We start from the raw sequence: 24,283 nt of genomic DNA, 5'->3' as shown, positions 1-24,283 counted from the left end.
GTTTTCATCATGGAAGACTGACAAGCAGGTAGAAGTTTGAGAAAGAGTTTTATAGTTAATCTGTTGATCATGTGTTTTGATTGATATTCCTAAATTTCTACATTAGTTTAAGTACAAAAGTTTGTGAGGAAGAGGTAAAAGCAACTTGGATAAGCAACCTAGATAAACAAATATGTTTCCTTTTAAAGAATTTAATATTATTAGTAATCCAGATCAAGGTTATGCACATACACTGGAGAATGGCTGCTCACCCAGATCAGAGCATTCCCTCTGACACGTGCTAGTCCCACCCTCGTCTTTGTTGTCTTCACTGCTCAGGCCTGCACAGAGAAGATATTTTGGTTGTATTGTTCTAAATTCCAATTCTTAGTGCTTTGGGGATTCATAAAGTATCAGAAAGTCTCTTGGGAAGACTTTCTCTCTGCTTCTTAAGCCATAAGTCTTGTATAATACTTACTCCTATTAATACTTAGCGGGTAAGTATGCCTGCAGTCTCTTTCAGGTGAATATGTTCTGTCTGTGCTCTGAATCCTGCAAAAACAGTGTCTCTTTGGTGCTGGATCTTTTGTAGCCTTTGTTATAACATTTATCTTCCTGGTCCATGTGTAGAAGTTCTCAGCTGCCTGCAAAAACTGTGTAGACATGTCCAAAGTTCATCTGTTTTGCAGTGAGATAATTTTAGATTTTTTTGTCCTCCAAATGGTATTTACCTGCTTTCTACAATCCTTGAAAGCAAAATTACATTTAGTGGAAAAGTAATTATGTCTTTTTATTTGTGTGAGGTTTTGTCATTGCTCTGAATGTTTCTCCTTCATAATACTTTTTCTTCTTCTAGTGATACACATACTATTGGATAACACAAAAATCGTTTTGAGGGATGACATGTCATAACATGCAAATCTGGGGCTTGTATTATATAGCTCTTGCAGTGAGTCACTTTGGTGATTTTGGATAGTGCTAGAAAACAGAGATACTGTAAACCTGAAAAATACACTGATTTGCTTTCTTACTCCTATGATCACATGCATATCTTTTCCTAATAGTGCTATCAGCTTTGATACGAATAAGCTTTAGACATTTACTCCATAATTGTTGAATGGCACTAGGTTAAATAGAGGAAAAAACTTCACAGTGGTGTAATTAAGATACTATTCAACAGAAGAGACTAATCATCTAATTTATTAGCTCATCTGCTTAGTTAATGTCAAATGCCTCAGTAAGTGTTACTAGACAGTATGAAATGAGTGCTATGAAGTATTTGACTAAGCCACAGGAATGAATACCTTCTGAACTTCTGCTGTATTGGCTGTGTTTCATAGTCTTACTCACTTCATCCATGGCTAATGTAACTGCAGATATAGGTTTTGTTCATGACATTTTTCTATTTTTTTATTACTTACTGAACTCTTAGGCTATGGAATTCATTAACTATGTCTTTATGCAACCTGTAATTAGCCTTATTAATGGTGTTTCCCTGAGCTCTTTGGAGGGCACTTTGGCTCTTGCATTATGAGCAACCAGAAGGAGATTGTAACTGTTTTGTATGTGGGCATTTCTCCCCAGTGCTATTCTGTTCTTCCTAAACAGTCCTTACCTTTTCAGCTTGTTGCACATTAATCTTTTTCTGCAATCTGAGATTAAAAGGAAATACCTGTTAGGTTACTGGAAAGTGCTTGTCTCTCCCACAGTTGGTGTGAGTTCTTTTGTGTATTGTGTTAGGGATTGCCAAATCCAGTAGCCCAAGAGAAGCAAGGATGCTGCAGCTCCATGCCCTAAGATCCAACCTGTAGCAAGGCTGAGCATGTCCAATAGGCACACACACAAAAACATGTATACAACACATATATGGCCACACAGATCCTCACAGACAGAAACACTCAGCATTCATGTAGATGCAAACAGCACCAAAGGCCTCATCCTGTTCCCCTTTCTGGCTGATCAGGATATAAGCCCATTATTTGGAAATATATGCATATATATACAATGCAGATCCTCTAGTAACTGGTCTTGGATCCTCACTCTCCCCAGCTACTGGCACCTGGGCAGGTGAGCCCCTGAAGCCCACAGCCCCATTCCAGCTGCTGTTCCACAGACTCCCTTGAACACACCGAAACATGCACAGACACACACACTATGGATCCCTCCAGCGACTGGGCTTAGACACTCTGTCTACCAAGTAACAGCCCCTTGGATCCTCTTGTCTCAGTTGCCTCATGCACAGAGACACACACATGAAACAGGTTAGTTCTCTTAGTTGACCCCTAGACCTTACGATCTTATGAGTGGTTGACCTGGACCTTGTGGTCCCTCCAGGAGCTGTCTTCTCTACTTGTCTCACTCACAGAGACACATACATACCTGGCCCAGACTTATGGTTGCTTCGATACCTGGCTCCCAAGCTGCTTATCCTATTCACCAGCTAGTCCGGCTTGATATTTGTTAGCCATCACACAGTGGTACACACACCCTGACTTGCTCAAGTTTCAGGGAGCATGGACATGAGCCCTTGTGATCTGTGGTCCAACCCCGGTTGCCAGCACTTAATTTTCACTCACTCTAGTCTCTCTCCACTCAGCTCTCTGTTTGCTGGCACCACAGACATATGGGCCCTGTGGCTTGCGGTACCCACTCCAGTTGCTAGCCTGTAGACCTCCACACACACATATGCACACAGAATAGAGAGCCTCTCACCCCAGAAATCAGAAGTGGAGTTTGAAGAGAAGACAGGACAGACTGGTGATCAGACACAGGACTTGGCCAGTCAAGTGTACTGACTAGCTACCCATTTACATGTGATTGGCCCTTTTTGTCCCCTTATCCCTCTATTTTCCCATGTGTGTTCCTCCCCAAACCACCCTGATGCCTCCCTTTCTCTGCCTTTGGTTCCTCCCCTAAACATCCCATACTAAGTCTTGTACAATCCCCAAAAGCTCTTGCCCTGCATCCCGTAATAAGTCCCATCACCTGATAGGCAGTAACCACCTCAGTCCGAGCGGTGTTCCAGAGAACCTTTCACTTGACTCATCATGGGTTTCACCCTGAAATGGATTGATTGCTCACCTGTGATGGCCCAGGGAGCAGCCAGGCCAGGCTATTAGTCAGGTTCCCCCCACCTGCCACTGTTCTGTGCTCCTTTGTGTGCAGAGAGGAGCTTTTTATCACATAACCTAACATACTCTATGTCTGCTGGTATTACAGCAAATGCAATATACATCTCCCTCTGAAACTGGATTAAGGGTCTGAACCAGCATAGCAAAAATACGGATTTATTGTATAACAATGAATGAATATTCCAGAATAACCACAGCAGGTGGAAGAAAGGAGATTCCATTTCTTCAGTGCACAATAAAACTGTTGTTCATGGGCTGTGTTTCTTGTCTTTGTATTTTGATGTGGATGACATCTTGTCTCCTCTCAGTCTTCTATTCCCTGTATCTTTGCTCTTTTTTTCTTTTTTTCTGCAGTCTTAAATTCTGTGAGATTCTTTTGTCTTTCTCTGTGAATCTAGGATTAGATTAGATTATTCCTGGAATAATCTGTTCTGTGAATACCTAATTACTAGTTTAGGTTCAACCTTGCTTTCTTGTTTCCAAGAAGATACTCATCCTTTTCTATACAATATCTGGCCAGCATCAGTCAGAGCAATAGACAGAAGTATGATTTTTTTAGACTTTTTTTTTCTTGCCTGTCCCAGAAGGATGGTGACCTAGTTCTTTGATAGGAGAGGTGTTACCAGGGAAATGTATAGTTTCTACATCTGTATTAGATTTAGACAAGAGACAAACACTGAGCTACTTGGCCTGTGAATAGCACTGAGCCTGCCCAGTAGCTAAAGCACAAAAAACATCAGGTCACCAGGGAGCTATCTCATGACTTTTGATAGTTCTATGACTAGCAGTTGCTGATGAGCGATTTTTGATTAGTTTCTGCATGTCTTTTTTCTGGTTCCTACACAGTGTAGTGTAATATTGAAGGGTTTCTTGAACTAGATGCAACCAAGCTTACTACAAAACTGATAGCAGTGCACTTACATCATCCAACACAGCACTGTGCCTAGTGAATATACTAGCCTGTTCACAACTAGATAGCTCCAGGCTTTCTGCTCTGTCCTCCCTTAGAAAGTGTAGACGTAACCCTAGCTATTAGTTTTTAGTATCTTGGTTTCTTAGATACTGCAACATTGAGGCAGATGCATTTCCTACCTTGGAGATGTGAGTAAGCGCTTTAAACACTGTGGAGTACTTTAGTATAATAGGGTTCATGTGTTGCATGTGTGAAAAGTAAACAGAGACTGCACCAAACTAAAGTGAAGTTTAGAAGTGTTGAATGCATTTGTCTAAAAGATAGGCTACTGTCTACATTTCCCTAAAAGGTATGTATACATCATACTGAGACTTGAACATTTCATCTTTGCAATGTCTGTAAAGGGTATATGGAGGCGTCACCTTCTCAGGTATGCAGCAGGACGCATGTTTGCTGCCATTTAAATACCCCCAGCTTGTGATACAGGCTCCATGTAGCCTGTTACAGTACTTTAGGACTGCTTTTTTTTCAGTTCACATTTGAGTTCTATGCTTACCATCTTGATGAGGATTTTAGTTCTCCAAAATTACATTTCAACACTGTGTGGCATGCGTTCCTGTGACTGACGTGTATGTAAGTAACTGATGTGTGTGTGGTGTATACCTGGTTGTTGTAGCATTTGCTAGTATTGAAAGACCATGTCAAAAACAAAACAAAACAAAAAAAATCTACTATCTGTGCTCTTTCAGAGGGATAACCTTAGATCTCAATGTCCTCTTTCAGAAGATTGTGGAATGCTTGGACCATGCTGCAGCATTCTGAGAACCTTTTGGACCACCACAAAGATTTGATAGGTGTTTAGGATTATGTTCCCCTTACCACACTCCGCTTACTACTCTTAGGCTACTCAACCCCAGGAGGAATTTTATAGACCCATCTGGTTTTAGACTCTAGCACTTTGGCTTATGGTTCACTTCTAAGGCTTTGTTCTGCCCAACCATGGCCCAAGCTGAGGATCCATGATGCATCCCATCTCAGCTACCACTGCTGAAAGCAGCAGCTGGCCAGATGTCTTTGCCAACAGAACTCTCACTGGACCCCCTGTAGCCAGTCTGGTGTGTCAGTGGTGTCACCACCAGAGTACCATCTTTATGCCGTGCTAAAAGATCTCTGCTTCGGGCTCCACTTGGTACCTGCCCAGCAGTCCTATCTGCAGGCCCCCATCCATGCCAAGTGAATGAGGTGTGGGTTTTTTTTTGACGGTGATTTTTTTTTTCCTGATGCCATGCAGAGATGGCTCCATTTTTCCTTCTGTCTGGCATGGAGATTCAACATCAAAAGAAACTGTCCTCTCCTTCCTCAACTCCAGGTGATGAGAACATCTGTTTAACGAGAGGAGAGGAAGTAATCTTATCAGGCTATACCACTGCCATCTCTGGCACATGAGTATAGGATATCCCATCCAAGCTGTGTTGGTTTCTCTGCTTCTCAGAAGGCAGAATTTGATGAGTCATTCATTAACTTTCCAAGCTAGTCTGTAAACCTATCTGCCACTGTGTAGAGCTTTGTACAGTAGGAGTTCCTTGTTAGTCGCTGGAGGATTTCCAGGAGAGCTCTGTTGCAGGGGAACTCTTGGATGAATTCTCCTTTAGTTCAGTTTCATTGTGCTGTGCCTGATCAATGCTTATTCCAGGAGTTCACCCTATGAATATCTCTGGAGGGCATAGCTAAGCCTTCTCACAACTTCGTGTCTTTTAACTACCATTTGCAAGTTGGATTTCCTATTTCAACCACAATGCTTTTATGGACCTGGCTAGAACTTTTTGGCAGACACCTGCTTCCTGCCTTCCATGGCCAGAAAAACTGATAGGAAATAACAACACTGAGATGGGCATAGTTCTTAAAGCCTTTCCTTTACCATTGTTTTGGTTGTTGCTTTGGAGAAGACCAACCAAACCAAGTTTAGAGGTTGTGACCGTAAGCTCCCAATAGCTGGGACAGGAGACTGCACTCCTGTGTCAGCTATATGGGATCAGGATGATTACCAGACCTCTTTGGTCACTTTGAGTACAAAAACCTGAATGGTTCTGCCTTACTGCCTTGATGGACTCCGGACTTCAAACTGCATAGAGTATATGGTTGCAGCTGTGCGTGCAGCATTAGGTTCTGTAACACCATCATCATCGCTGTGGCTACAAGATCCTTTGAAAATAGGCTCTGAGTAGGAAGGATAGCGAGTTGCTTTGCCCAAAATCTGTTGAAATACTATTGTAAATCTGTCAAGCTAAGTGAACTCCAGTCTATTTCTGCTTCTTAGATGTTTGTCTGAATTATGTTTCTAATAGTACAGGTTTGTGTTGGCCACTTGAGAACGGAAGGCATGGGAGAAGGCAGTGTTTACTCTTTGAGTCGAATAGGAAGAACAGGCCAGTAAGTTTGAGAGATGATACTTTGTAAGATTTACATTTCTGAAGGGGATAAATAGGCATTAGTTTAGTTGTAAAAATGTCACAGTTGTCCGAATTAAAGATAAATATGCTCTTGGGAGAAATAAAGTTTGAATATAAATGAAACTGAAGACCCAAAAGTGGCTATAAAGCCTTGACTTGGGAAAGCGGTCTGTTTAAATAATGCAGGCTGATTGTGGGAGCAGGAATCATGGTTTTAAGTGAGATCAGGCAAGAGAGATGAAGAAAGCATCCACGTTAGGTCAGCTGAATACAGAGAGAGAGAAATTATTTTTTTGGATTTGATCTTAGCATAAGAAGGGTCTTCTGTAGATATTTTTTAACTGCCCTGTTTTGGAAGTCTGTAAAATTGTAAATATTTACCTTAGCTTGGTTTGAGATTTTGTATTAACATTGAGGTTGCTGAATACCTTTTTCAATTTCTGTATGCCAGACAAACTCTACTTTTGCTTTGTCAGAAAAGAAAAAGCTTATTATTAGAAATTATGGCCAGTCTCCATTCTTACCCATGGACTCCACTTATCTCCTGGCTCCTGCTCCTAGCTCTGCTGCTTTTCCTCCATCTGGTAATGTTAGCATCATATAAATGGGTATGGCTGTGCATTACCTCTCATACAGTGTTCCAGGTCAGGCAAAAGCTGGAGATTAGACAGATTGCCTCTCTGTAATCCACAGACTCTCTACCTGTCCGTCTTTAGGAACTCTGCTTGAGTGCATCTGCTTTGTTGAAAAGTAGATTCAGTGTTGGCACAGATATCTAAAGAATAGATTCTCCTGTAGTTCAGAAAATGAGAGCTTTATGGTTGGTACAGGGTGAAAAAAGAGACTTGGCCTGTCTTGAACCTAAATATAAGTTTCAATTTTGTCATGAAATGATCCAGCTCCTAATATCAGGACTATTTAGATTCATAACCCTAGAGTTATAAGATGCTTATCCTCATACCTCTGTAGAGGAAATATGTATAATTCATGGTATGTCTGAAGCATTGCCAACCGAAAGCCCTTCTGTCTGCGTTCTTCATGTTCTTGGTGGCTTTCCCCCAGGCATTGACTATTTTTTGTGCAAGCTGTTCATAGGGAAGTGGGAGACTGCTATTCCCATACTTGAATTACTGATTAATAAAAGCTCAGCTGAATGAACTGTCTTTCATTCTCTTCAGACTGCATTTCAGCTCCTCAGGTCATTGGTCTTGAGTATCAATCCAATTCATAAAGTGCGCTGGCATGGCTGGATTCTGCTGGCAGCAAGAACCTATTATCTTAAGACAGACTCATGGTCTACATTGACATGTTTCATTATTTAAATACTCTCATTGCTGCCATGCTGAGACACTCTTGAACATTTCTTGATCATGTGACAGCATGAATTTTCATAATGCCACCATTTGAAGGCTGTATGCTTGCTTATGACTATGAGAAAAGTAAATATCTTTGCATCTCATGAGTGGTGATTTTCTTTGACATAAAACACTACCTAGTGTTTGAAACTGAAGCTACGTAGCAACATGTTAAAAGTCCGGTCAGTTTTTAATATCCATTTGGCAACCTTGAACAGCCAAAAATGCTGGTGAGGTCATAGCAGACTGCATCAGCACCCTCTGCTATATTAATGAACAATGAAGGGGAAGGCCAAGACCCTCTTGCAAGAAAGCTACAATCATATGGGATTGATGCATTCATCAGCAAATTCACCTCTCAGGGATTTGCATCCCAATTGTCTTGAACTCTCTGATGAACAGGCTGCATTGTCCTACACTCTGGGCAATGCAGTGGGAGATTAAGGTAAACATTTTGGTATCTGTTTTCAGGGACTACAGTCCTTGAGATGACTTTGTCTTGAATGCCTAGAAGGTGTTGAATCTTTTGCTGTTGAGCTGTCTGCTGTCCAAATTCCCTTTCAAGGCTGTTCCTTACACCTTGGGAGGGGAGTCTTGTTTCACAGTCTGTCTCATTCATCTAATAGTGACACTGTTGGTCAATGTTAAGCAGGAGATGGTAGTGAGGAGACTGACAATTTCAGGGTCATTTCCACCTGCTCTGTGTAACCTGAGGGTCTTCATGTTCTTTCTAGACCTGTTGATGCAGGACTTTCAGATTCTGGACTGTCTCATTGTCAGTACTCCTTCCCTTGGTGACCTGTGTGCCGAGTTACAATTGAAGTGTGCCCTTTGGTTAAAAAAGGTGCTATTTAGTAGCTGAAACAGAACTTACTCACCAGGCTAATCAGTTCATGTTTTCCACCTGAAAGGTGTCTCATCTGTTTAGTAATCTGTGCTCATTGACCTAGTCTGTCTGTGTATACTGAGGGAGTCCTGTTTCCTTATCTGTCTGCAGTTTGGTGTGTGTGTGTCTTGGCTGATTATTCCCCTGTGAACGGAGCCATGGTATTCTCATGCTCAGCCTCCTGGAATCCTCAAAGGAGCCAGTGCTTCTGCAGAGCTCAAGCTTAAAGCTTAGGGTTCTTGTTAGCCAACCCTTTGGAGCCTGCAGTAGTGTTCTTGGGGGCCGTCACCTCAGCCAAGTAATGGCTCTGAGAACTGTAGAACTCCAAGGCTGGTTATGTGTGTTATTTCCCTTTTGCCTTTTCTTCTCTGAATGCTTCAGAAAATCTGCCATTTTCCCTTTATGTGTTTTAGGACTGCTGCTGAAGCCCGGTGTGCTGTCCATGCAATGGCTGACTTCATACAAGAGTTGAGCAGTTAAAAATAGTTTCTTCAGCATGTGAAGGTTCCTTGTATGCATGAAAGTTAGCAGAATTAGGTCTACATAGTGGTGTCGACAGCTATTTCAGGAGTAAATGTTAGCTTCAGCAGTGTCTTTGCTTGATTGGCTTATTTATCTAGTACTAAAAATGTATGGTAACATTTCTTGTCTTGCAGTGATCTTTCTAATAAGCAAGAAAAATGGAGGAAAGCTGTAAATTGTGAGCATGGGGATGGTAGCTCCTGAAAGGCTGAATAGGCTGTGGCCTGTAAAATACTGCTCATATCTCATCTCTCCTCTCCCTTCCCCAAGACCTTTCAGACTCAACAGCCAAATTTAGTTCAATACCTAGAGGGCAGGCAGGTGGTGTCAAACTGTGGCAGATGTTGCTGCCTTGAGAGTTTCATAATGTTTAGAGTTTCTTTGTTCTCTTAAGAAGTAGTAACAAAGCATCAGTTGCATGCAATGATGATGTATCTGTCAGAAATAGACTGAGATATTTATACTACTTTGGTGGAGGCAGTTCTGTTTAGCTGTATCTTTCAAAAAATAAATGACCCTCAGAAGCTCATATTTTGTCATTAGAAGTCATTGAAACCTGGGAATGGAAAACAGATGAGGGGAGAGAAACCCTAAAACTCAATTAATAGAACATAATTATGTCTCTATGATGCAGCAGTTACCATTCATTAGAAAAAAATGAAGCTCCTCTACTGAGCTCCATAGAACTACTCTAATTTTAATAACTTTGATTCCTATATGGTTGACCTTACCCTGCTCTTTAGGCACCAGTGTGATTCAAGTATATATGTGTGTACTGAAGTACATGATTTTATTTAAAAGCCAGCAGTTTCATTTTGGTTATGGCTATTGTAAGCTACCACCTAGTTACTGACCAAACTAAAAATAAACTCAGATGTCTAAGCATAGGCTGTGTTTTGTGATAGGACTTTCCTTTGCTTTTGACAACGCCTGTAATAGTTGCATACTTTGGGTAGCAGTCTGTAACTCAGCTGGCTTAATTAAAGTAATTCTCTTTTCCTCAGTTTACATTTTAAATTCCCGCTTTCAGATTTAAAATTTACCATTGCTTCTGGCAGATGTTTTCAAAAATATCCCATGCAATGGAGTAATTGGAGTCCTATATAGACTACATCCTGTGTGAAATTTAAGGCAACTACACCCATTCTACAAAATCAGATTAATAATTTTCCTATATAAATGCAAATTAAAGATATAAAATTATCAGTTTCTGTAGAATGATTTTTTTTAATAAAAATTCATGTATTAAAGTCTGCAGGATAAAATACTGTATTAGATTTTTGGTTTTACTTTTTAAGAATGCAAATGAGTTTGGAGATAAGACTGATCATTTTGTTTTAAAGGCTTTGAAACACCATAAAGAGAAGTAGCTATAAATGGCATTGAACACATCCAATGAAGTAGTTTGAGGCTTAATATTAGTTCTGCTATTGTTATTAAAAATTTCCTTAACTGTCCCGCATATATGATATGGTGTCATGTAACTGACTGGCTTATATGCATTGTTTAGCTGTCTAGCTAGTTTGTACTGTAAGTGCAAGATCAAAGAAATAGTAAGGGAATGGAAGAGACTCGAATCGTGGACAGAAAGAAATGTTATAAACTTGAAGACATCAATGTAATGTGCCTGTGTGGAAAAATATGTTATATGGCTATTAAGTTATTTGCTTATGGTAGGGAAAAATCACTCTGGCAGATGAGAGGAATTTGAAAAGCAATGAACTAGAGGAAAAGAAAACCAAAAGTAGCTTGTGTGCTCAGCTGGGAAAGGATGTCTATTAAGTGGTGTGCTTATTGCTACTTAGCCCACTGATCAGGACTTAAACACAGTGCAGCAACACAGACTCTTGGGATTCTTCTTTTAAATACCGAGTGAGACATAACTGAACAACCACATAAACAGATCCTCACTGGAAGATTTTTTTTTCTTTTTTTTGTTTGCTTTTGCCTAATAGCACCTATTTTAAGAGATCAGGAATTAAATATGTAGAAACTAATTATGGTAATTGTGTTGCCTGAGACTCTCTGCATTGAGTGGTAACCTATCATACTGCTGGGAATAATTTTTTAGTAAGGCGAATACAGAAGTTGAAAATTTGGGAGCAGATGCTGTTTATGGTAAAGTATTTGTACTTCATTTTTTTGAATTATGGTCTGGGACTGTTGCTTATTCTAAATGTCCCTTCTTCCACACAGGTCCAGAGAGAATTTAAGGCTAAATCATGCCTTCTTGGTAAATCCTTTATAAGGCTCCCTTGCTTTTTTTTTTTTTTTCCGTATGCTTTTTTGATACTTGAATTGTTTCCTTAGAAATACTTCTAGCCCACTAAAAAAAGATTGCAATACATCTCTCTTCCAGTCTTCCTGGATATTCCTTTTTTTATGCATTTCTTCTTTTCTTTAAACTATTCATGACTTTGATGGATCCTGTCTTGCCTGTGCCCAGGCAGCCGAAGACACGAATGCTGGCAAAGAAACAAGCAGAAAATCGGATGACAGATTAGTTTGCAATAAAAAGAGTAGAGACTAGAAATCCTTAGGCCTCCCCTAGGAAAGGAGCAAGAGTCATCATTACTGGCTTTCAGAAGGTATGACTGCTGGGCAATCCAGGTTTTGTTCTCAAACCTACTGGCTCAGAGGAGCTAGACCAGAAGACCTCTTTTTGTTTTGCATAGCTCAAGTATTATTTCCAGAGGCATTTTGTGGAAAGTGGGTGGAGAATCATCAGTTCAGTAAATGAACCTCTCTTCTTTGCATTCCTAGTGCCTGATACAATAAGGCCCTGACAAGCATTATGAAATACCCCTTTGTTAAGATTTAGTACAAAGAAAAAAGGTAGCTGCTAATAGGTGCTGCTTGATGTAGGTAAGGATGGCAGGATTAATCTTACAGTTTTCCATTAGCTCATTCCATGAACTGAAAATGGTAACTTGTGCAAAGGATGCTAGGTCAGTTTTACAGACCCTAAGTTATTTTTCTTGAGGTGTTAGAGAATACTTTGAAATTCTAACAGAGCACAGCTAACAGAAGCAGCCAACAGACACAGCAATTTGCACAGCAGTTCACACAGAGGGGTGCACTCAAGGGTGCCAGGAACTCTGCTGAAGACAGCGTACATGGGTTCAGCAGTGGTGGTGATGTACTACAGGGCACGTTCCCCAGCAGCTACTGGAGGAGCCCGGAACAGCAGAAGCCTCAAGTCAGACAGAGCTCCAGAGGGAAGATGCAGTCCTCCCAGTCTGAGGCTGCAGGGAGTACCTGGTGCCTTTTGGCAGCTGAAGATGGTGTCCTTGTCTACAGGAGGTGTGTACTTTGTCTGTGTTAACAAGTAAAGAAGCTGCCAGGAGGAGGTCAGTAGACTGTGCAGCATCAGAGATGACAAAATGGGTATTGACCAGATCTCTAAGACCCTGCAAATACAAGAGCCTGAATTCCCAACTGTGCCAAAGGAGGGACAGGCAGAATCTGCACTTGTCAGTTTGGGAAATGGAGACTCCCATGATGGTGAAGGCTGGAGGCTGGTGACTTCTGGCACCAGGAAGGTGGCTCCTGCTCCCCCTGCAGATCTACAACTACAGACTAGGTCAGTGTCCTGGTGACAGATGTGGGGCTGGGAGGTCTGTTCAACAAAGCATTGAGCTGGCTGAGCCCAAGCCATGCAACAGCACCAGGAAGAAGCCGTGAGTTGTAGTAGTGGGAGATTCCTTCCTGCGGGGGACAGAGGTCCCCACCTGTCAGCCTGACCTGCTGTCTAGGGAAGTTTGCTGCTTGCCAGCGGCTCAGATCAGGGGTGTTGTGTAGAGACTGCTGAGGCTTGTCCAGCCCTCGAACTATTGCCAGCTGCTGCTTTTCTATATGATGCAACTGGGGAGACCTGGAACATATCAAGAATGACTGCATGGGTCTAAAGGTGAGGATCAAGGGCATGGGGGCCCAGGTGTTTTTCTCCTTAATCCTGCCAGTGAGAGGAAAGGGCTTGAGAAGGAGTGAATGGATCCTGTGGGTTAACAACTGGTTGTACAGCTGGTGTCAACAACAGGGATTTGATTTTTGTGACCATGGGACCCTCTTTGAGGACTGAGGACTGATAGGGAGCGAGAGGATTCACCTGACCAAGCAGAGCAAAAGTATCTCTGCCAACAGCCTGGCAAACCTGGTAAGGAGAACTTGAATGACATGAGAGGGAGATGACAATAGACAATCAAGTGAGGAAGAGGTGGACTGGGTTGACAAGCAAAGGGTGCAGGGTGATGTGGACAAGAGAGACCTTATAATCATCAAAACAGGGCTGAAGGGGGCCTACCCCAAGTGCATGCACACAAATAAGAAAGTGCCAAGAGACCAACGTTATGGGGGAAGCTCTCATACTTTTTTTGTGAAGTCAGCATGATTGGATGCCTCTCTGAAATGCCTGTGTACTAATACATGCAGCATGGGTAAACAAAGAGGAGAAATTAGAAGTCTGGGTGCAGTCCCAATCTCATTGGGATCACGGAGATGTGGTGGGATAGCTCACATGACTGGAAGGCTGCAATGGCTGGATACAGGCTTTTCAGGAAAGACATGTTGGGAAGGCGAGGAGGGGAAGTTGCCCTTAATGTGAGGAAGCAACAAAAATGCATAGACCTCTGTCTTGAAATGGATGATGAGCCAGTTGAGAGCTTATGGGTCAGGATTAGCAAGCAGACCAAAGTGAGTGACATTGTGGTGGGTGTCTGCTACAGACCGCTTGATTGGGAAAAAATAGATGAGGCCTTCTTCACACAATTAGAAGCCTCACGCTCACAAGTCCTGGTCTTCATGGGTGACTTGAACCATCCCATGTCTGCTAGAAGAGCAGCAAAGCAGGGCACAAGTAATGCAGGTTTCTGGAGTGTGTTGAGGCTAACTTCCTAACACAGTTGATGATACAGAGCCAAGAAGGGGAGGCACTCTGCTGAACCTGACACTTACAAACAAGTATGAAGTGTTTGAGAATGTGAAGGCTGGGGGCAACCTTAGCTGCAGTGACCATGGGATCCCAAGAGGATGGAGCAAGCGAGTAGCAGGGTCACAACCCTGGACTTCAGGAGAACAGGCTTTGGCTTCTTCAGGGATCTGACTGGAAGATTCCATTGGGATACAGTCCTGGAGAGAAGAGGAGTCCAGAAGAGCTGGCTGATTTTCAAGGATCACTTCTTCCAGTCTTAAGAATGCTCCATCCTGTTGTTCAAGAAGTCAAACAAAAGTGACAGGAGGCCTGCAAGGATAAACAAGGAGCTCCTGACAAAACTTAAGCATAGAAAGGAAGCATGCAAAAGGTGGAAACAGGCTCAGGTCACTCAGGAGGAATATAGAGACCCTGTCTGTGAATGCAGGAATGGAGTTAGGAAAGCTCTAGGTGACCCTGCTTGAGCAGAGGGGTTGGACTAGATGATCTCCAGAGGTCCCTTCCAACCTCAGCCATTCTGTGATTCTGTGATTCTGTGAACAGGACTACTGCATCCCAAGCCAAAGCCCACATAGAGTTGAATCTGGTGAGATTACTCTGCTGGTAAAACTGGCTGTCAGGAATCCCAGTGGGAAAGCTTAGAGCAAGGAGGACTTAACCCTCAGTGGAGGAGGATCAACTTAGGTAACATTTAAACAACTTTGACAGACAAAAGTTCATGGGACCTGGTGGGATGCACACAAGTGCTGAGGGAGCTGGCTGATGTCATTGCAAGGCCGCTCTTAATTATCTCTGAAAGGTCATTGCGGTCAGGAGAGGTTCCTAAAGGAATGGAAGAAAGCAAATGTCACTCCTGTCTTCAAGAAGGGCAAGGAGGAGAATCTGGGAAAGCCTTACCTCAATCCCTGGAATGTGATGGAGCAAATAATCTTGGAAGACATTTCCAAACATATGAAGGACAAGAAGGTGATTGGGAGTAGTCAGTGTGGATTTATGAAGGGAAATCAAACCCAACCAACCTGAGAGCCATCTGTGATGAGATGGCTGGCTTGGTGAAAAAAGGGAGAGCAGTGGATATTGTTTATCTTGACTTTAGCAAGACTTTTGACATTGTCTCACATTAGATCCTCATAGACAAACTGGAGAGTGAGCAGTGAGGTGGATTCAAAACTGGCTGAACTGCCAGACTCAGAGGGTTGTGATCAGCCACACAAAGTCTACCTGGAGGCCAGTCACTACTTGGTGTACCACAGAGATGGATACTGGGTTTAAGACTGTTTAACGTCTTCATTAATGACCTGGATGATGGGAATGAGTAAGTCTGTGGACAATACAAAACCTGGAGAAGTGATTGATAAACCTGGTGGTTGTGCTGTCTTTCAGGGGGACCTTGACAGGCTGGAGAAATGGTCAGAGGGGAAGCTCATGAAGTTCAAGAAAGGGAAATGCAAAGTCCTGCATCTGGGAAGGAATAACCCCATGCACCAATACAGCCTGGGGATTGACTCTCTGGCAGGCAGCTTCGCAGAAATGTCCCTGAGGAGTCCTGGTGGACAACAAGTTGACCATGAGCCAGCAATGTGCCCTTGCAGCATTGAAGGCCAATGGCATCCTGGGCTGCATTAGGCAGAGTGTTGCCAGCAGGTTGAGGGAGGTGATCCTTCCCCTCTACTTGGCACTGGTGAGACACATCTGGAGTGCTGAGTCCAGTACTTGGCTCCCCATACAAGAGAGACATGGATCTACTGGAGCGAGTCCAGCAAAGGGCCATGAAGATGATTTAAGGACTGGAGCATCTTTCTTATTAGGAGAGGCTGAAAAAGCTGGGACTGCTCAGCCTGGAGAAGAGAAGGCTCAGGGAGATCTTATTTTGTATAAATATCTGATGGGGTGAGTAAAGAAGATGCAGCCAGACTCTTTTCAGTGGTGCCCCGTGACAGGACTAGAGGCACGGACTGAAATACAGGAAATTCCATTTAAATCTAAGAGAAAACTGTTTTACTGAAAGGGTGGTTGAACACTGGAACAGGTTACATGGAGATGTTGTGGAGTCTTCATCCTTTGAGACACTCAAACCCAAGTGGAGTTAGCCCCGAAAACCTGCTCTTGCTCACTGTTCTTTAAGCAGAGAGTTTGGGCTAGATGATCTCTAGAAGTCCCTGCTAACCTCAACTATTCTGTGATTCTTTGAGACTGTGATTTTTCAAAATAGAGTGTTCACTCAGACTTATTAGATACAAGGTGAATTGTTACTCTCAAGTGAGCCAGAATTTCATCCCAGACTTTTGTAAATTGGTGCATTAGAAGTCATGGCATCCAAAATTAGTGCTGCTTCTAAATATCACTCTATATTTTTATACATGCATATGCCCTGTTTAAATTATGAAAGCATCTTTTCAAGAAATGCTTGAAGATAATACAGAGACTTGAATTTAAAACAGTCTTCTCCACTGTAACTGTAGTGCACCATCTTTTTTTTTTGGAAGAACTGACCGCAAAGCAATACCCATTTGGATCTATAGAGTTGGGCTGGAGTGTAACAGTGTGGTAGCATTTTGCTTCAACTAGTTTTTAGTTAGTTCTGTATTAATGATCTTCAGAGATACACAGCTTGTTCTCTTGGTCTCTTTTCTTTTACCTTACCTGGTGTGTTAAAGCTGTATTTTAGTTATAAGCTCACCTGCAGATGCCTTATGTATTGCCACATAAAACCAGATCATGCTTTGGAGGGATTTATAGATACAACTTAATCATTGTTCAAGGTTTCTGAGTGCTGATTCTGTCTACAGACCTCTCATTAACTGCATCCTAGATAACCAGAGAAAGTGGTCTCTAGGATTTCATACTTCACTAAGCCAAAGGAAAAGATAACTCTCTTAAATCATCAAGTATGTGGTTCACAGAAATGGTGAATAAATGTGACCATATTAATAAACTTTAAAGTTCTCTGCCTTGAAAAGTCATTTAAACTTTGAGACAGCTGTTTCATTTAAAACATAAATGCACTCAGATTCAGACCTGAGAGCAAAGAGAAGTAGAGAATTATTACTGTAATCTGCAGAAGAGTTTCTTAGTTTTCATGTACTTTATGGAAGGGTTGTGGAACATCTTCAGCATAAATCATTCTGGCTAAATGCACATAATATCTTGCTGTGTTGAACTTCAGTTTCAGGAAAGAGTTCAACAGTGTGCTTTGGTCTGCATGGATATGCTGCCTGTTGGAAGACAAATTAAAATAAGTGTTTTGAACGCTCAGTTTAAATACGGGGGGGGGGGGATTTTTTAACTTTTTTATCTAGGTAAATAGCAAAAAAAGGAGAGGTTAGCTTTTTGGGAAGCTGCTGTAGACATCAAGTAGCTCAGTGCTATCAATCAGCAATGTTCTGCTGGAAAGTATCAGTACTTTGCTTCATAGTTAACCTTTACATTTATTCTGTCTCTCAAGTAAATTACAATGTTAGTATGCAAGAAGAAATTTCTAAATGTTTCTGTAAGCTAGGGCTTGCTAGCTGCAGAAGTACAACTACTATTCAGTGTGTATGGAAAGGTGTGAAGAAAATAGCTGTATGCTTCCTGCTTCTTCACGCTTGAAAACTATCATCAGTAAAAATAGACAATTAAAACGTTTTATTGTCTACTACTTTAATTACTTTTCTTACCTTAAGTGCAACAGATCTTCTTTGAATAATAACATTTATTTATGTCTGCATACTTTTTGAAAGGAGCAAAATACTATTAAGCAAGTATTGAACTACAGCAATAACATTAACATGAAAATGAAATCCTCCAAACATGATTAGACACAACAGATTCAGTAAATCTTAATATTCAGACTCTCCAAAATAACAAATTTGTGTGCCTGCCAGTTGGGCTAAGGTAGTTCTATGGAACAGAACAAGATACATGGGAAAAGACTCATTGCTTTATTTTATTTTATTTTTTCTGTGGAGCAGGGACGAGCTCCTAACCTCATTGGGCTGCTTTTGCAACCTAATAATGTTCCAACATTTGAGTACTTCAGATTCAGGCTATGCTTGGATCTAGTTCAAAGAAAAACAGTTATGTTCTTTGCATTTGTCTGGTCCATAGCCTGACATATGGGATGTGTTAAACTGAGGTCTAAGTGCAATGATGATATCACCAGCACAGTGCAATAATATCAATGTCAGAAGAGCAGACTGGTGAGTTGCTGAATTTTGGAGTTGAACACTGCCTCACGTCCCTCTATTTTGTTAACCTCTTTTAAAAAGAAATACCATTTTGCTAATGTAGAATTGTATTGCCCTTGTCATCAGTGGGGCTTCTGCTCAGCCATAGTGCTGTCAACCACTGGGGGACTGACTCTTCTCTGTAATTCATGCTTTATTCACAAGGTATTTTTTGCTTGCTTCTGTCATCAAGCTTCTTGTGCTTTGCTACCCCATGGATGAGTCTTCCATTCATACTGTATGATTGCAGACCTCTACTTGAACTTTTTTCCTCTCCTTTCCCATATATTATTCGACTTTTCCACTGTGACAGCAAATAAGAAAGGAAATGACATATTGCAGACTCAGAAAGAAATATAGTCTTAACTTCTCCTAGCAGAAGTGTGTGTTTTGGCTCTTGAAAATGAGAAAAGAGTTTCAAACCAAAGGGAGGTAAAATATCAAATGTGTTTCTGCAAAATGTATCATAACTGCATGCAAATTGGACTGTTCCTTCTAAGGCACAGAGTCCTCCCATGTGGCAGTGCCTGTATTTGCTGCTTCTCCCTTTGCCTTTCAATGAACCTTCAAAGAACGATAATATTAACTCCAAGAGTCAAAGAGCCACTACTGTAGTCTAAAAATCATAGCTTTTCTATTTGTCTCTAAGTAATGTTTGTAGGTTTTGTCCAAATTCTGTTTTTTAACATCGCTTAATTGCTCACTGTATGCATATGAGAAAGAAGGAATAATAGCAGGTTGAACATCAAGCTTCAGACAGGTAATAAGTGTTTACAGAAACCTGCAAACCTGCTTTCATCTGTGCATTCCCACTACTGCCAGAGCCTCTACTGCAACTTCTCCCAATCCTAACTCTGCACTTCTGCAGTTCCTTTGACAGGAGGTCTCAGGGGCTATGTTTTGCAGGCTCCAGTAATTCTCCTTCTGTCCCAGGAAGTTCTAGCTGGACCTTTTTTTCAGCATTGCCATCACTGGCTTCTCTTCCAGCCAAAGTCTGACATAGGTCTTGATAGTGCAATAGCACTAGTGCATTGGAATTGCAGGGAAATGGGTCATTTGTAACATCTGGAGCCTTGAAGGATCAAAGGCAGGAAACTTCATTTAATAGATGTAAAATTCCTGCAATACCATTTTTTCTTTTTTTGTTTTTGAAAGACTCTCCCAAAACAAAGGACTTGAAATTCTTGTCTTCTGGTGATGATATGGTTGTTGACAATACTGAAGCAGGTTTTGTGCAAATACGTTGTCCTAATATATTGCCGGTAGCCTTGTAGTTGTACTCTGGTGTCTCTCTGGAAGTGAAATGCTGAGCCTAATAAAGCCCTTCTCCTCATTTGTGACACGAGGGAAATGAGCAGACCAAGCTCCTTCCTACTTAGTTCTGACAGAGTGAGGGTTACCTTTGTCAAGTAGCTTTAGAAAGATTGTAAATTTGTTGTAGAAAGTTTGCAAATTTCTTCTTTTCTCCCCATCAAACCCTCCATCCATTGTAGGTTGATGCACTGAAGATAGTTGCTTGTATAAAATATATAAGCTCTTCTTTTGACTTTAGTCTGTAGTTCTATCATTTTCTCTAATCTCCAGAAATCGCAGGCTTTGTTAATGTTTGCTGTGAAATGCATCATCTGAAGTAGAGGTAGAATTATGCTATCTGTGTAAGATTAGGAAATGTTATATAAAATTAGACATCAGGTCACCGTGCTACTGTCCTGCTGTTGAAATTGGTGAGTGTTGTATACTTCAGATGAAAGTGGCACCTTTTCTCTCCCTACTATTTAGTCATTGAGTAACAGGGAAATATGCACAATCTGTTTACAGTGCTTGTAGTGGGCTAAAACACTGAGTTTGGAAGCCTTTTTTTATGGAATTATATGCTATCACCTAGCTTTAAGAAATGTTTTTTTGAGAAAATTGCATTTTAAAGTTATGTTTAGGTATTTTAGAAGTTCAGAATTACCACCAAACAATATAGGAATCCATGAGCATGTATGAAAAGATTGTATGAAAAGATTATTGAAAAATCCATTTGCTAGAACTGGTAATGGAAACTGGCTAATCTCATTGGGTGAGTAAATTAATTACAACACACTGTGTCTTCTAGAATATCTTTATAAACTAGGATGATATGGTGTTTGTATTCCTGTCAGATTTTAACATCTTCTATACAGCATGGTATTCTATTTAATATCTCACTATTGTTTATTCCGTTTTAGGGAACTTTCTACAATTCTATTAAGTACAACAAGGAGAAAGCATAAGCAAATAGTGGGTATGCAGAAGTAACAAAACCTAAATGTTTTATGCAGAAAAGATTCAACAAGTGTCTCCTATCAACGAAGAATGAATTATATTTTCACACTCTGTGGCATTGCAGTACAGTCTTGGATCAAATCACACATGCTATTTTAACAAAAAAATTGCATGATACTATTTGCACTGATCTGATGATGTGGAAATAAAATATTGAAAGGAATGCGGTTATTGTTTTCTTTGCTCTTCGGATTTTGCTGCGCTAAATGCATTTACTTAACCCAATAAAAGAATTTCTGCACAAAGTGATAACCACAGGTTTAAAGAAGCCTTACAGGCCAAACTTGTTGGTATGAAAGGAGTAAGACTTAGGTACTAACTGGGTTTCATAGTAAGCGTAAGTTTTTAGAAGCAGTGAAGGGAAATTCAGCCCCACAAATCCTGTTATCCTCTTTGGGCTATATGATCATACTGCTGAGATCATATTGAAAAGGTACATCTGTGCTACAGTGCAGCTGCTTGGATGTGAATCAGGGGGCCTGGTCTATCATTCTTACTGGTGTTGAGTAGCATTTTACTTTGCCAATAATTCTCCTGAAATTAAAGAATCTAATCATGGCCAGTGTAAGAATGGCATAACTGAACTTCATGGAGAACAAATACTGCAAATAATACAGGCTAATTAACAGGAAGGTTATTTGGCAAATATATTTAAAGCGCAAATTTTGCCATGACCAGTAAGTTCCCATTAAATGACGGAAAAGCAGATCCCAGTCCCACTGAAATCAGTGGAAGTTTTCCTGTTGACTTCAGTGATAGAAGAATTTGGACTTCTTTTAGATTTATCTTCCAATTTATGATCATTTTTCTGATGCTTACTAAATGTTCCCCAGTGTTTATACATTAAAATGTGTTGCCAATTCAAATAGCTTTGTCTTGTACTGTAAAATCTAAAATAAAATATTTGTTTTGGCATCTTCGTAAGTGGAATTTTTGTCTTGTGTTTAGAACTTACTCTACACTGCTAACTGCACGTAGGAAATGTTCCCTGCTCTTTTAAAGACATTTTTCGTGCACGTTTAAGACATTAACTGTAACTTTGTGGATTGGGTTTTCTGTTCAGTGGATTTACACTACAACAACAATCTAACTTTTAATTGTTAACAATTTTTAAAGTCTTTCTGCACATCAGATTGTTTTTATCTGTGAGATTGTCATTTTTTCTTTAATGATAAAATTATCATTAATAATATGATATTAATGTTTTAAGTTGCTAACTGTGTAGTTTATTCCCTCTCTGACATAGGAGAGGTACTTGTGAGCAAATATTAGCACCTTTTTGATGCTCTTTCACTAAATTACTTTCTTGTTTGCTGAACAGCTGTGCTCAAGATCAGTTTATATCTAACACTTCTGTACTCAGTGTTGATTCCTGTTAGTGCCACCTTATGTGTGAGTAGCCTCTATGAACTAATTTGTCTAGTGGATCCTGAAGAAACCAGTGATAAAAGTTTACTGCTTCTTGGTCTGCAGCTTGCTTTACTACTCTGCCTTTTTTTCTGTGTTCAGTAACATGTTTTTCATCCCTCGATGGTTTCTGATGCATGATACCTTTTCTACTGACATGCTTTGCTCTGACTTTTCCGCTTCCATCCTCATTCTGTAATCAACGTTGCAGGGAGTTTGCTGCATTTATACCTCAAACATAAGCTTGTGTAGTTATACCTGCACGGCATTGTTCCCTTGTTTTCCCTCCCTACAATCTGAATCCACTACTTCAGCAACCGTACTTTAACATCATGCAGCCATTTCTGAGTGTTGGGACAGTTCTGTCAGAGGTTACAGGAACCTGTCTTTCTGCTCTTCCATGGTATGCCTTTCTCTTACTTCCCTCCCTTTTTCCCCTGACTGAATGTAGCACTTTTGCTTGTGTTTCTCAATTTGTTAAAAATCTGTTTCCCTAAAAATCTTCCTATTGGCTTACCTCACAATTTGACTCTAGACCTTACTCCCATTTTCTCCGATTTCCCCATTGGCTAACTCAACCTGAGAGATGATTAATGTGTGTCTCTGCTGATTCTGATCAGCTGTTTTCTGTTGCTCTTTTATTTTTGTGTAAACATCTGTAGGAGAGGCACTTAACTGAATGATCATCTGGTGTTAGTTAGCGTAGACATTCTGAATGCTAATTCTGAGGTCTTTGTATTTTACCCTTATTGGGTATATGTTGCTTAGGTTTAATACAGCATATTCAGTCGATCTTCTATTTTACTCTAGACTCCTAGAGTGGGATTCACTTCTAGATACTTCTTTAGATACCTACAATGGCAGCTAAGTAGGTATTTCTAAAGAGTTGTTCCTCTCATTTGCTTTAAGGCTGAGAAGAACTGCAGAAATACCTGTTTTTTTCTCAGATGACTGTAAAAGGAGTCTAGCTAACCTGCAGAAATACCTGTTTTTCTCTGTTGACTATAAAAGGATTCTAGATAGCTCTCTTAGATGTGTATATCTACATTGTCTACGCCTAAAGCTAAGTGTCGTGAATCCTATGTCTTGTATATTCCTGAGAATGAAAAAGAACTGCTGGTTTGGTGGCATTATATTGCAGTTAACTTCTTATTTTTGAAAGTCCATATTTTTAGAAGAAGCATTTTTTTCTCACGGGTCTCCCAAAATTAAGTTTGAACAGTTTAATAAAAGAATTGAAGTAAATAATGGCTAAATTATTTTATTATTGTATTTAGGACAAATGTGTTCAGTGATTTTGCTTAATTCTCACTTTGCACCTGGAAAAAAGCTTTAACCATTAAGCTTAGTGGAGGAAGGAAGGTATAAATTTATTTAGTTATAATTTTATTGTTGAATCAATTCTTTTCATTTTCATGAATTACAGGAAGTCTGTTTACCTGTAAAACTCCAGCTATCGCAGATATTGTGATCCTGGTAGATGGCTCTTGGAGTATTGGTAGATTTAACTTCAGACTTGTTCGGCTGTTCTTGGAAAATCTGGTTTCTGCTTTCAATGTGGGATCTGAGAAAACAAGAGTAGGTAAGGTATCAAAAGTTTTTTCTTAATATTTCAGGTCTGTAGCAGTGTAAAAATGTCATGATTTTTCAGGATAGTTAATGATACTTATCTGTACAAGACTAATCCTTGTTTTTCACACTATCAGAAATGTGGTGTACACCTGCAACTCCTGCTTCTATCGATGGGGGCAACGCTGCTGGAATGTTTGTAGCATTAGTGAAGATATTCCTCACAGTGTATTGCAATATTCAGTTTAATTAAACTCTAATGCGATGGCAGCTGAAAACAGTGAAAACACTCTTACTGACTTCAACCAAAATTAGATCAAACCCTGAAAGTTTAATTTTGAAGGGGAAAAAGTGGCAATGGATGGCTTTTCTCATGCTTTAAACAGGCTTAAATGTTATATTTCTGTTCTGCTACTTACATTTTAATCTGTTCAAAAGCATATTAAATAAAATTTTTCTTTTTCACAGAATGATTTCTTGGAGTCTTACTGAAGTCTGAAATGTGGTGTGCTCCTTCTCATTTACTTTCTTTAGTACTTGTTGTGCTAAAGAAAGGAAGGCTTTGAAAATAAATTGAGGATGTGCCATGAACAAATGGCTTTGGAAATAATAATAGTTTTTTG

The 24,283-nt window shown here is 40.4% G+C and overlaps 1 protein-coding gene across 5 annotated transcripts in view; it reads left to right on the top strand.

Annotated features, from left to right (window-relative positions):
* The window catches only part of COL14A1 (collagen type XIV alpha 1 chain), a 137,712-nt gene that overhangs the window by 22,304 nt on the left and 91,125 nt on the right, over positions 1–24,283 (top strand). For all 5 annotated transcript variants that reach the window (XM_067290214.1, XM_067290210.1, XM_067290208.1 and 2 more), the window contains exon 6: positions 23,518–23,673. In XM_067290214.1, the coding sequence (XP_067146315.1) occupies positions 23,518–23,673 (156 nt within the window). The remainder of the gene's footprint in view (positions 1–23,517; positions 23,674–24,283) is intronic.

Source organism: Apteryx mantelli, chromosome 2 (genome assembly GCF_036417845.1).
Source record: "Apteryx mantelli isolate bAptMan1 chromosome 2, bAptMan1.hap1, whole genome shotgun sequence".
Classification (NCBI taxonomy): domain Eukaryota; kingdom Metazoa; phylum Chordata; class Aves; order Apterygiformes; family Apterygidae; genus Apteryx; species Apteryx mantelli.
Note: the sequence above shows the minus strand (reverse complement) of the source record. Positions and strands in the feature narration are given on the sequence as shown.